This window comes from Poecilia reticulata, linkage group LG6 (assembly GCF_000633615.1).
Source record: "Poecilia reticulata strain Guanapo linkage group LG6, Guppy_female_1.0+MT, whole genome shotgun sequence".
Taxonomy (NCBI): domain Eukaryota; kingdom Metazoa; phylum Chordata; class Actinopteri; order Cyprinodontiformes; family Poeciliidae; genus Poecilia; species Poecilia reticulata.
In genome coordinates, this window is record NC_024336.1 from 25,453,011 (window position 1) to 25,466,190 (window position 13,180).

The window sequence follows — 13,180 nt, forward strand, 5'->3', positions numbered from 1 at the left end:
CAAGAACAAGACTTCCGCTAAAAACTATTTCGGCTATTGCTGGGTTTAAAATATTTTAGGATACCCGATGAGATTATAAATATTATATAAAAATAAATTAAAATTACTAGAAATGTTAAATTACAAGACAATCATCAAGGAAAGAATTGTTTTTTTTTCTTGAAGTAGGGACTAATTTCTTTACACAATGTTGGCGCAGTGTCTTGCAGCGTAAACGGAAGTGTCGAACTACTTTACTCTTCAATTTTTCTCAAATAAAAATTATATATATATATATATATATATATATATATATATATATATATATATACTGTTTGTATGTGAGAAAGAGAACTATAAAGTCCAGAGACCAATTGATTTTTTTAGTTTTTTATTTTCATTGCTCTGACGTGGCTGATGACCTGTGAACTCGTGTCGTCACTTTTCGACTGAGCGCGCGGTTGTCAAATGCAAACAGTTCCTACTACTAGTAAATGTTAATACTATCAGCCCGTTTTCTGCTGCTCTTCCCACACATTTTGCCCTGTAACCCTGATTATCATTTTTGACATGGGCTCAAAGGTGGTATCTAGAGCAGAAGAGTTTTCGACACTTCTCCGGTGAGTTTTATGTAAACATTTTTATTCACCTTCATTTATTATTTGGCGAGAAACGCCAAGCTATATTTAGCTATCAAAAGTTCGATGCGAGGAGAAGCCTTCACTTTCTGCGTGTATTTGTATAGTTCAACTTACTTTGTTCTATGATTTTGTTTTTATGCTCGTCCAAGATGTCTTCAGGATGACCAAAGTAGTAATTCATGCACATATGAGGTACTTTCATTTAAAATAATTACTTTTTATACCATACCAAGAAAAACTGTTATTTTTATATTTTTTGTCGACTTTCATGTATATCTTTGTCTTTAAGGAGGACATTCACATTACAAAGATGAACGGAGACAAACTTACTGCGGTGAATTTGTACTTTGCCAACCAAACAATCTTTGTCTGTGAAAAAGCTGTAAGTTCACTTTTACAATTTTAAAAGAAATAAAAGTATTTGAAAAATACATGTGGTTTCAAAAGGATGTTTTCCATCAATCAACCAGTCTTCATTTATCAAGTGATTTTTATACACAGCAAGGGCAACATGAAGTATTTTACTCAAGTACACAATGAAAAACAAGCAATAAATAAATAAATAAATAATGTGACTAAACGTGATGAAAGGAATAACCCAACAGAAAGCAAGAACCTTGAGAAGTTTTAGGCAAAAATATTGGCATAAAATAATATTTTATTGCAGTGGCAAAATCTCTCGCTATACATGTTTGAAGAAATAACCATTTAGTTTAAGTATTTAGTGAGAGGTTAGTTATCTTATGTTAAGATAAGATTGTTTTTGGTCAAATCCCTGGCTTTGCAATTTTGACCATTGAACAATTCCTCAAAAATAAATCTAACAAAAGCATTTTTGCAATTTATGCTCAACCCTTTTCTAAGTTGATCAGAATGTGTATTTACCAATCTAGGAATACATTTTTGCTGGGCCATAAATATGAATTGACAGGTGAATCTTGGCGGTGGGTGAAATAATTTTGCCACTTTTAAATTTACATGGAGCTAAGCCTGAATAGAAGTTAATAAATGTTTGAGAGCGTGTCCTCAGTTTTTGCTGATTACTGCACAATCTTTTCATTTTTTGCTAGGTACCAAAAATAATTGGGCTATGTGATGAAATAAACACAGAGACGTCGAACTGTTCAGCTGACAATGATGATGCTGAAGATAGTTGTGATGTTATCCGAACAGAGCAAGGACCACAGCCACTTACAGTCATGGAAGCAAGGTAAACACTAGTAAAACTTTTACCATTTCATCTAAACGAAGATGTGTGTCTAATAATTTTTGTTTCTCTTTCTGTAGACAGTTGCTGTCTTTGTACACATTATCTCAAAACCCTGGTATGTCCGCTGTGGACAATAACCTCATCTTACACCCTCTCTGGTTAAGATGCGACATGAGCGATCCTGGAGGAACAGTCTGGTTTGGTGCAGAAATAGTCTGTGCATCAAATAAAGTAGCCGGGGTCAAATTGTATTCCATTACCTGCAAAGGTAAAACCTCTGAAAATATATTTCCCCCTTGCTAAATCATTAATTAACTGCAAATTCTCCGTGTGCTCAATTTCCCTTTCCACACTCAGGCCTGATTATTACCAAAGCTTTAGAATGAAGTATCTCTTAAATAGAACCTGTGAGATGACATGAAGTAGGCTACAACAGGTCAAAAAGCATCACATTATGGTACAATCTACAAGAAATTGAGAACAGATGAAAAACAGTCATTGACATCTATCTGTGTGGACATTGTTACAAAGTAACTACACAGAAGGAGCCATTGTCCACATTAGAAGCAAAAAAAGAACTTTATAAACCTTCATAGGAGTGGCCAGTCTATCAAAATTATTACAATATTACAAGAGCCATTCACAAACCTAAGATCACAGAAGAAGTTTAACATTAAAGCAGTGCAGGCCTCGCTTTCTTCTGTTAAGATCAGTATTCAGACCAAAGTGAATGAAAAGTCTCACATTTGCTTAAAAAAACATCTTGATCTCCTATATATTAATGAAAATATTTAGAAATAAATGCTGGTGGTATGACCTTAAGCAGGCCATTCCTGTTGGTAAAACATCTAGGGAGGTGAATTTTACATTTTCAAAGGAAAATGGGCATGGTTGTTTTGGAAAGCTTTTTGTTGTAAAGTAATAAAATCACTTCAAAACTGTATTTTGTATTTGTAGGCCATCTGGATCTGCTGTTATTTGTTTAATGATCTGAGTTCAATGAAGGAGAAATGTGCAGTGGAGCAAATACTTTGGTGCTGCACTCTGTGTTCTGTACAGGCTTTGTCTTTGTCTCTGATGGACAGTTTGTCTTTAGGTTCAACGGTGGGAAAAAAATCTCTTGTAACCCTGGAAGAACTGAAACAAATGCACAAGAACAGACATCATTCCTCCTCTGTAAGTGGGTGTGTTTCCTCTTGATTTGCTGCACGAGCGCTAAATTGTTTACTCAATCTTTCAATATTTCTAGATGGGGATTAAAGGTAGCGCCAGGTTCAGTTTGTTTGGGTCCACCGTCGTGGAAAACACCACAATCGAGTCACACAGCAGCGTGACAGTGGACTTCAAGTGGAGTCATGTGGAGAGTATTCTTGAGATCCCTCCTCTGTCCTCTACAGCTACTCTTGTAAGCATTTTGTATATTTTTTGAAAACAGTAAACTAGTCAGATATTAAAAATGGAATGTTTTGTGATTTTTATGCTGTTTAATGTTTTCGTTTGCTTTGCAGAATATCAAAGTTGTTTGTGGAGACATGAGAAGTCCCATGTTTGAGATGTACAGGGAGCTAGAGTTTCTTCAGGTTTGTACTTCATTTTATTTTCAATCCTGGTACTGGCTCTCTGCGACTGCGAAAAATTACTTTAGGTCTCATTTAACAGACATGCTGTCCTCTGTAACATAACAACGGTCAAATGTGGGTTTCTTCAAGGTTCTACTCTTTAGCCACTAAATTTGTACGAGTATTACAACATACCATGATTTTATATTTTAGTGTCCACAGAGCCTCTTTCAGTGAGGCCAGTGTGTTCATTGTATCGGTCTATTAGCTAGAAATACATATCTGTTGACAAATTAGTATTCTACCATCTTAAAAAAAAAAGTCTAAATAAATGGTCTCCAGTCTTATTGTTACATTCTCAAAATAAAAACATATTTTTTAGAGCAGCTTACCCATAAAGGTTAAGTACGGTATAATTTTGTGAACTCTTTGTTGTTGTGTCTTAGCCTCGTTTTTGTCTTTAATATTCCATGCATTTCTGTTAGTTTTTTGTTTGTTTGTTTTCGTTTTGTTTTCTTCATCCGTTTTAATTCATACATCTGTAAAGTGTTCTGGATTTCTCTGTGTATGTTTGGTGCTATGCGAATAAACCTGCCCTGACAACGGAAGTTCAAATAATAAATTGATAAATTTTTCCTGCTGTTTCAGACTCTAGCAAATGGTTTGAAAACAGGTGAGACCGAATGGATGGAACCTGTGGAAAGCACATCAGCTGTAAACCTGACAAAGGTTTATCTCGAAGGTAAATTTACCAAAAAAAATAAAAACAAAGCAATTTTTTAAGTTAACAGGAAAAGCTGTCATGTTAATGTTGCTTGTTTCTGCTTGCAGAGCTTAGGAACATGGCAAAAACACTACAGGATCAAGCTGCCAAAACAGTTGAGGTATAATAATTGAAACAGAATTCTGTTTGTTAAATACAAGAAGAGACTTATGTTCTCATTTTTTGTTCAAGACCCCAAAGCTGAAGCAAGAGATGGATGATTCCATTTTCCATGCCTTCTTGGAAAGAGGAGATTTGGATTTTGCAGAGCAGCTTTGGGTCCGGATGAGAAAAAGTACTATTTACATATCGTATATATAAATGTAAACAACACTGGGATCCATCTATAACGTCACCTTGGCTACCATTTCGGGGTTTTTTTTCTTTACAGGTGTGACTTCATACCAGGACATCAGCGACTGTCTGAAGCTGGTCATCGAAGCTCTACGATACGGTGACATCAAGCCCTGGGTATAAAGTGACATTGCTCTGGCCAACTAATATCATACTCTCAAATACAACCAAGTTTTTGTTTTGTTGTAAGATTGTTTGTCTTTTCTTGTGCCTCCAGATTCACAGAGACAGCAGCAGCTCCCTCAGCAAACTGATCCTTCAGTCCTACCACCAGCAGATTGACCACGTGTCTCTTACAGGCATCACCCCGGTCATCATGCTACTGGAGGTGGGACTAGACAAGATGAGAAAAGACTACATTAACTACTTGATTGGTAAGCTTTTTTCTTCTTAAATGTGAGGTTTATGTTTATTAATCAGTGATTTAATAAAGGCTCCCAAATAAACCATGTTTCACAAGGATTGCAAAAACAAAGCTGTAATAATTAGTTTTTTTTTTTTTGTTTTTTTTTAATCAGGTGAAGAATTGACAACTTTAAACCACCTGGTAAGTTCAGTAAATATTTTTTCATTCCATATCTGGACAGTGTGTCTACATTGTGTTCATACAGTTTCAAGAAAAAAAGAGATTCCTAATAATAATAAGTTATACTCTACAGCATTACTACCTGAGCACTGAGGTTGATCTGCAAGAGCAAGTGATCCGACTCAGAAAACTGCACCACCTGCTGGAAATAATAGTGACCTGCGGCACATTCTTGGGGTTGCCTTACCACCAGCAATTTGTCCTCACACAGTAAACGCCTTTACTTGTTCTCTTGACTTAGGAGCAGGAAAATGCACATTTTGCTAATAAGAAAAGCAATCTAATCTTTTTTTCCCCTTGCAGATCATGTCTGAATCACTACAAAACATCGACATACGACGAGGAACATGAATTCAAGCTCCAGATCAAACCAGCCTTGATAAGCCATTTCTACCAGAAGTACGGTTTACAACCTTTTGCTGAATGTTAAGACCAAATTATTTCCAATATTCCCTCATGTTTTTAACGGGTTTGTTTGATATCATTTTTGCAATCTGACCTGATTGTGTTAGATTGTGTCCCATGGTGCTTTGCAAAACTATTTACTCCTCTAATCTTTTTCCTTACAACCTCAAACATTGATGCATTTTTATTATAATTTTATGTCACAGTCACAAAGGGTTGGGTTAAACAAAACTACTTCTTTATTGCAGAATTTTTTACAAATAGTATTAATTTCTAATATATTTACATATTAATTCCCGTGAGTTAAAACTTTAGAATCCCATTTTGTTCAGTTTTGTCCTACTTCTGATTGTGTGCGTGTTTTCCTCAGGGAGCATCCCATAATGTGGGGAGTTGAGATATCCAGTGGTCAAGGTCTTCGTGAGGTGCAGACATCCTTACAGCTCAGTGACAAGCCGCTGGTTGATCACGTTATCTTTGAAACAGGTGATTTATATGTACCTCTTACTGTATATCTGCAGTGCTGGAGAAATATTAATATACACTCATCAGGGACAAAAATCCCATTAATTTGGAGATGATTTAGATTAAATGATGGAATTCATTGAAATATTCCCATTATTGTCAGGCTTTTTGGGCATATTTGGTGCACAAATATGCACAAACAGCGCAGCTCTGTTTGTGTTTTATCTTCATGGTCTGATTTTCGTAGGTTTGCTTCATTAAAAAAACAAATGTGCTTAAAAGTGTCAGAGTAAATACTGCAGCTGTATCACTATAAATGTAGTTCGACCAGTTTTACATATTCATAACCTCCACTAAATAATTTGGTGTGTTGAACACATCTAGTCTGTCTGCAGTAGCTGTATGTTTTGCCTATGCTGCTCAGCTACAGGTAAATTTCATCCACATCTGTCTTGGACAGAAGAAATATTTGCCACGTTTTTCCACACATGGAAGCTCCAAAAGTCAATTTTGATTGTCCCAATAAAATGGCTGAACCTTTTGAACAGTGTTGAAGACAGAAAGGGGGGAAAAAACTCTATTGTAGTTCTTCAAAGATTTCACATTTACTCTTTGGTTGACCTTCTTAAGAGGAATATATTATATAGAACCAAAAAATAATAATTTTACACGCTTTTACTATTATGCTAAAAGTTGTGAAAAATATATTTGATGGTAAATATAGACCAGATGGGGAACACATAATGCAACCATCAACTTTTATTCAAGTTTTCTACCTGACATATTTCTACATATTAAAGCCTGAATAACATGCATGTAACTTTGGGGACAGCAAACCATAACCTCATCTTAAGGCACCAACCTGGCTAGAGCGGGCTATGGCTGGCCATGATGAACATATGAAAACTTTGGTAACACTTTATTTGAAGGGGTGTGAATAAGACTGACATGACACTGTCATAAACATGACATAACACCTGTCATGAACATGAAGTCTTTATGAATGTTTATGACTTGTCATGAAGTGTCATTTGGTAAATAATGACACTTAATGCAAAGTTGCACTAAAAGTCACTAAAAATGCCAACTTTGCATAATTTTGTAAATTATAATTTAATGAAAAGTTGGCATTTTTAATGGACTTTCAATGCAACCTTTAGAGCAACTTTGCATTAAAAGTGTCACTATTGACCGAATGACACTTCATGACAACTGTCATCAACATTCATAAACACTTTATGTTCATGACAGATGTTATGTCATGTTTATGACGGTGTCATGTCAGTCTTATGCACACCCCTTCAAATAAAGTGTTACCAAAACTTCTTACCGCAACAGTATCTACACTCTTATCCACTGTAACACCCTGCTAAAGACTATTTTTCTTTTTAATTGTGTTTTTTAGATTTTCCAAATGAAACTGTAAATGGGGACATTGAGGAGCCGGCCTTCTTTTCTGCTACGATGTGCTGCAGCTTCAACAGCTTTGTGTAAATGTACTATTTGTATTTGATATCATCATTAGCTACTAATATGTTTTTATGTCTTCTTGTTTTGTTTTTTTTTTGGGGGGGAGAGGGTTAGACTAGATATGTCAGTTTTTCAATGTGTCTGTTTAGGGGTTTAGAAGAGGCCATCTGTTGAACAAAGTTTAATATTGATAAAAGCACAAATGAAGATATTTTGCAGCAGCCTTTTCATACAACAGGAAAATACAGCATGTTGTAGATGCATTTACCAGAATCTCTGCTTCTAGGTTCTACATTATCTGCTTAAGCAGTGTTTAATTTCTTTCAGCAAACACTGAATTCACATCAAGTTAGCATTTCAATTTAAAGCCAGCTCAAAAATGTACTCGTATTCACACAAAAATGAAATAAAGAAATAAAGCAGTAAAGTTGCATGAGCATGTTCGTAACTTCAAACGCCTCCTAGTTCCTTCTTCGCAGCAGGAACATGAGCAACACGGCGCTGATCAATATGGAGAGCGTGCACACTGTGGGGACGACGATTTCAGTCACCATCTCCATGTGGCTGGTCAGCGGGTCTGCAAAACACATTTACGCTCATTACAACCCCGTCGCATACACAGGCATGGCTTAGAAAACTAGTGTAAACGCTCAAGCACAGCACTCAAAGGGTTAATATTTCTCGCCTACACAGGATTACACTGTATCTGATTAACTGTGAGCATGAGGGATTTCTTACCATGTATAAGTCTTAGAATATTGGCAGCAGTACTCCGCTGTTCCTCTAATGAAAGAAGAGAAAGTACTTAAAGGTGATTAACGACACTAACCCTTTGAGGACTGCATGCAGCTGCTGGTTGGAGTATTTCAGAAAGCTGCAACTTTAACCCACTGAAAGTATGTTTAAGGCTGTGAGCAAGTACTTGAACCTAATTGACTGTTTTTTTGCTTTTTTTTTTTTGCCCCACTTAAATGTTTAAAAGCAAACAAACTTTAATATCAGAAAGAGACAAAAGTGGAGCATCTGCAATAAAACTAATGCAGAATTTTTTGTAAAGTTTGGGGATATTAGAGGGATGAGCTGGAGCTGCTTTTTTGCACAAAACAGTGTAGAAAAAATGTCTGGCTATAAGTTGGGCACCTTAAGTACTGCAGAAGCATCAACAAATGGCTAAAAATATGAAGGTTTTTTAGGGGTCTAGTTGAAGTACAGAATTAAATTAAGATCCTGTGACACAACAAAAAGTCACTATGTCGATGAGATTTAAAAATAATTTTACAACAGTTTCTGTTCGCAAGGGGACAGCAATCTTCAGGAGACAGCTTAGGTTGATTTGGATAGCGTTTATTGCCCCTTTTTTCTGATATTAAAATATATTTGTTTATGAGAAATTTAGTTAAAACAAAAATTTCATTTTGCTTTCTTTTTTGCATGACACCGATTAAAGGAATTCTGATTCCGATTCAAAGCAAACTCAGAATAAATCGCCAACCAAGCATTTTTCACATCAATGTACTTGTCTTGAGCAAAAGTAAAAATATCAGTCAGTTGTATCTAAATTCAGTCTTATAATTGGAAATATACTGCTCAAAAAAATAAAGGGAACACTTAAACAACACAATATAACTCCACTTCTGTGAAATCAAACTGTCCACTTAGGAAGCAACACTGATTGACCCGACGAGGGTCAATCAGTTGTCAATCAGTGTTGCTTCCTAAGTGGACAGTTTAATTTCACAGAAGTTTGATTTACTTGGAGTTATATTGTGTTGTTTAAGTGTTCCCTTTATTTTTTTGAGCAGTGTATATTATTTGGTCAAGTAAGTTGTCCTGCTTGCTGAAATACTCTTTATGCACAAACAAAACGGAACAAGTTTGCATAATATGTACCAGGCAGAAGCTTGTTTTAAAGCTACTTGTTAAGCAGCAGAGGCCTCAATGTGTTAGTTTTTAAACCACTCAGTCAAAAACCAACGACAGAGATATGAGTGAAATTTAAAAAGTATGTACCCTGAAGTTCTAAACTTCATCATGCACTGGCCAAACCTTTGGCATCTCAGCATGTTCCTTGGATTTTCTTCTAGCTGGAAGGGCAAACAAAGAAGATATCTCAAATATTCTGCAAGAAATTCTGAGAAATGGGTTTTTGCATTTTTAATATATTTTTATGTAATCGTTGATATGTGCCCTGAAGTCAAATTTATGTCAAATTGGAACAACTTTTGCCCATCATCGTTAACAAATAACCAGTTTTATTTCCAAATCTTTATTTGTTTACCCCAGCTAGTTGTTAATCTTTTGTCACAGGCAAAATTGTCACAGAAACCAAATATTAACCAACCTGCTGCTAGTAGCTGGTTGCTGGAAGAACACATCTCAACAGCCTTCCTCCTCCAGTTTTCAACCTGTGAATATAAAAACAAAACAATGACAGACTTGGGCTGAACCCCATTTCCAAATGTTACTTCTACCCTTGAAGTTCCAAACTTCATTTGGCCGTCATGCACTGCGTTGGTACTTGACGGATTAGTGGATCACATTCCACTAAGAAGTGGTTCTGTTTCACAAGAAGCTGTTTTCTATAAACTTACTGCCTCCAGTAACAATTTATACTGAAACCAGTATAAACTGTTCCAGTATAAACAGATACTGTTTATACTTTTTTCATGTTTACTATCTGAGAGCAAAAACACAGAACTAAATGTAACAAATCCAAAAGTAAAGCATCTTAAAATAGATTTTTAAAAGACTTGATCATGTAAATCAAATGTAGTCATAACACTATGACTTTATACCTTTTTTTTTTAATTATGGACTTACTGATGATGATCCTGACTGCAGTTATTCTCCTATATGTCTGTCCATATAAGAATAAAATGTACTGCATGTTTCAATATGTTTTAGATTCTACCTAAACGTTTTACACAGTGATCAAAATGGATGACATTAATGTAAAATATAATTTTTAAAATGGATATTACAGCTGTTATTGTATTTATGAAAATGTTAATGGATTATATATTGACATTTTTATGTTTCTCTCCATTGTCTAATGAACCACTTACAGCTGTACCTAAACATGCTGTTGACTTTGACTAGCACCAGGCCTTTAAAAAAAAAAACAGTCGAAAGCTAAGAAAGGGCTGGAATGTGATTATCGAACTGTATAACCCCCAGTTCAATATAAAGAACTAAATCTCTATATCTAAGAATTTAAAATGATAAATCTCTCACCTCTCTTTGATTTGGAAATCCATTGGAGCTGATGATCCGTTTGTAAAACTGCACAGAAGCTTTCGGATATCGAGGTTTGTTTTTGTTCCTGAAGTCCACATAGTACAAGCCGAATCTCTCGGAGTAACCTTCGTCCCACTCAAACTTGTCCAGCAAAGACCATGCAGTGTAGCCCTTTACATTGACTCCATCTCTGATAGCTGAGTAACAGAGAAACATAACAAGTTAATCCGTCTCATTTTCTATACGTAATTTTTAGAATCACTCACCTTTTAGCATCTCATTGATGTAGTCTTTATAATATTGTATCCTCCATTCATCACACAGCTCTGTGCACATCATCTTCTCAGAAACTCCATTCTCAGTCACGTAAATCATCGGGTTCCCATACTGAGTCTGTGGAAGGAAGAAAACAGTGCAGCTTGGCTTTGAACTAAGCCACTCAGTTAAAATTCAGCGCAAATAACACATTCACTCTGTACCTTGACAAAATTCAGCAAACGCCTGAAACCCCATGGCACAGAGTAGAGCCATTCTGACCCAGGATCAGGCCACCGCGGGTCCACCAGCTCAGCCAGGTCACGGTCTGTGAAGTAGCTGTTGCTGCTACGGCCTGTTGGATCATTCCTGTGGGTGATGTACCGGGTGGTGAAATGGCCGATGCCAAGGAAGTCACACGTCCCCTTTATGTAGCTCTTCTCTTGTGAAGAAAACGCAGGCAGTCGAGATGTCCCAAGTCCCTGCTGCACACTCTTCCTTCCTGCACACCAGTGTCGATTAGGCATCTCTTCAGTCATTTCGGCGAGATTAACTTTTTACTGTGTAACTCACCGACAAAGTCTTTCATTACTTGAGGGTAGTCTCCATGAAAGACGGGTGTGGCAAACCAGCCCAGATAGAACTGTACATATCTCTCTGCTGCTTCAATGTCTTTCTGGTTGCTGATATCCACCGGCTCGCCCCAGTCCCCCGACAAAGAGATGCCCACCAGACCTGCAGACAAGCAGAACAGTTCTCAGGATTTAAAAACCCACTGCAGGTTGAATGTTACTTTTCAACCTCGTTTACCTTTTTGTTTTCCCCTCCATTGTGTATCATAAGCGTGCCAAACTTTGGCATGTGCCTGCATACAAAAAAAGATCAAATGTAAGTTTCATTTGTTAGCTTGGTTTGAGTGATGGGAGCAGCATCTTAATACCTTTATGATGTGATGTGCAGCTCTATAAGCCCCAGTTCCTCTCAGCTTCAGCCCAGGAGCGTGCTCACCTGTCTCATAACCTTCAACAGCCACAGACTGTAAGTGGATGTTAAGTAGAGAGACATCTACTTAATTGCCTTATTCAACAGGAGTGAGTGAACAATCCTGTTGCAAACTTAAAAAAAAAACAATATTCCAAACGCACCCATGGATTGTTGAAAGTGATCCAGTGCTTCACTCTGTCGCCAAATTTTTCAAAGCAAAGGTTTGCGAAGTCATTGAAATGATTGACCATGCTTATGTTTTGCCATCCACCATATTTCTCTTGTAAAACCTAAAAGAGGAAACGATATACAATTCATAGCTTGGAGGCACATAAAAGTTAAAAGTCGAGGTGGTCAGCATTAAACACACCAACCTGAGGCAGATCCCAGTGATACAGCGTAACAATGGGAGTGATATGGTTCTCCAGTAGGTGGTCGATTAGTTCATCATAGTACTGTATTCCTTTTCCGTTTACATGGTCAGCTGCAAATAGTGTTGAAGTTTAGAACAAGGATAACTTTACACAAAACATTAAAAATGCCAGATAGAAAGCTTTGATCACCTGAAATGTTCCCAAATGTTTGCATGTCAATTAATGTCTTTTATTGGACTAAAAGGCAATAGACTGACTCAAAGAACTTGTGAAGTGGGAAAATGTACTTCATGTTTCAATATATTTTTCTACAAAATTTAATCTTCCTGAGTCAAAACACATTTTTGCTACAGTTATAGACATTTGAGGTCTGTCTTTAACAGCGTTCTACATTAAGAGACTGAAAATTTTGTCCATTTTATTTTGCAATACAGCATCCATTTTCAGCCCTTATCGCAGATTCTCAATTGGATTTAGGTTGAACACATTCTAATACATGACTATGCTTTAAATACCAACATTATATTGTATCTCTGGCTGTATGCTTAGCTACAAGGGTAAATTCACGTTAATTGCTTTTATTTTGTAGGTTTACATTGGCTTTACGCTTTTGATTTTCAACAATAAATTGATCTGCGCTCTGTGAAATGTTCAAAAGTTGGACTATAGTTTTATAACCTTCACAGAATAGCTGTATTAATATTCAGTCAATTACACATACATAGCACATTTACTATTTAGTGGTTATCAAAGCAAACTGGTTGGAAATGCACACCAAACTTACAATAAATGTATTTGTGAATTGTCCTGAAAATCATAGATGCTTTTCCTAAAGTTTCAAGGTTATTTGTTACTTTGTTTTGGTCTATTAAGTAAATTAACTAAATATATATATATA

At 36.2% G+C, this 13,180-nt stretch overlaps 2 protein-coding genes across 8 annotated transcripts in view; one reads left to right on the top strand and one right to left on the bottom strand.

The window, feature by feature from the left end:
- Nucleotides 1-416: 416 nt before the first annotated feature.
- Nucleotides 417-7,859, top strand: zwilch (zwilch kinetochore protein). Its single transcript, XM_008412200.1, has 18 exons — nucleotides 417-599; nucleotides 770-812; nucleotides 910-1,002; nucleotides 1,691-1,830; nucleotides 1,908-2,098; nucleotides 2,927-3,006; nucleotides 3,080-3,235; nucleotides 3,339-3,410; nucleotides 4,038-4,131; nucleotides 4,221-4,273; nucleotides 4,345-4,447; nucleotides 4,544-4,623; nucleotides 4,724-4,880; nucleotides 5,025-5,053; nucleotides 5,166-5,302; nucleotides 5,396-5,491; nucleotides 5,868-5,983; nucleotides 7,368-7,859. The coding sequence occupies exons 1-18, from the start codon at nucleotides 550-552 to the stop codon at nucleotides 7,454-7,456; spliced, it is 1,779 nt and encodes a 592-aa protein (XP_008410422.1). The 5' UTR covers nucleotides 417-549; the 3' UTR covers nucleotides 7,457-7,859.
- Nucleotides 7,601-13,180, bottom strand: part of lctlb (lactase-like b) — a 7,214-nt gene continuing 1,634 nt past the window's right edge. For 4 of the 7 annotated variants that reach the window (XM_008412205.2, XM_008412204.1, XM_008412206.1 and 1 more), the window contains 11 exons: nucleotides 12,283-12,392; nucleotides 12,070-12,198; nucleotides 11,865-11,960; nucleotides 11,735-11,789; nucleotides 11,498-11,659; nucleotides 11,149-11,426; nucleotides 10,936-11,062; nucleotides 10,667-10,866; nucleotides 9,774-9,837; nucleotides 8,171-8,215; nucleotides 7,601-8,009 (listed from right to left, as the gene is read on the bottom strand). In XM_008412205.2, the coding sequence (XP_008410427.1) occupies nucleotides 7,894-8,009; nucleotides 8,171-8,215; nucleotides 9,774-9,837; nucleotides 10,667-10,866; nucleotides 10,936-11,062; nucleotides 11,149-11,426; nucleotides 11,498-11,659; nucleotides 11,735-11,789; nucleotides 11,865-11,960; nucleotides 12,070-12,198; nucleotides 12,283-12,392 (1,382 nt within the window). In that variant the 3' untranslated portion in view covers nucleotides 7,601-7,893. Of the gene's footprint in view, nucleotides 8,010-8,170; nucleotides 8,216-9,442; nucleotides 9,517-9,773; nucleotides 9,838-10,666; nucleotides 10,867-10,935; nucleotides 11,063-11,148; nucleotides 11,427-11,497; nucleotides 11,660-11,734; nucleotides 11,790-11,864; nucleotides 11,961-12,069; nucleotides 12,199-12,282; nucleotides 12,393-13,180 lie in introns of all 7 variants that reach the window. The other 3 variants (XR_533956.1, XM_008412207.1, XM_008412203.1) reach the window with 3 other exon arrangements.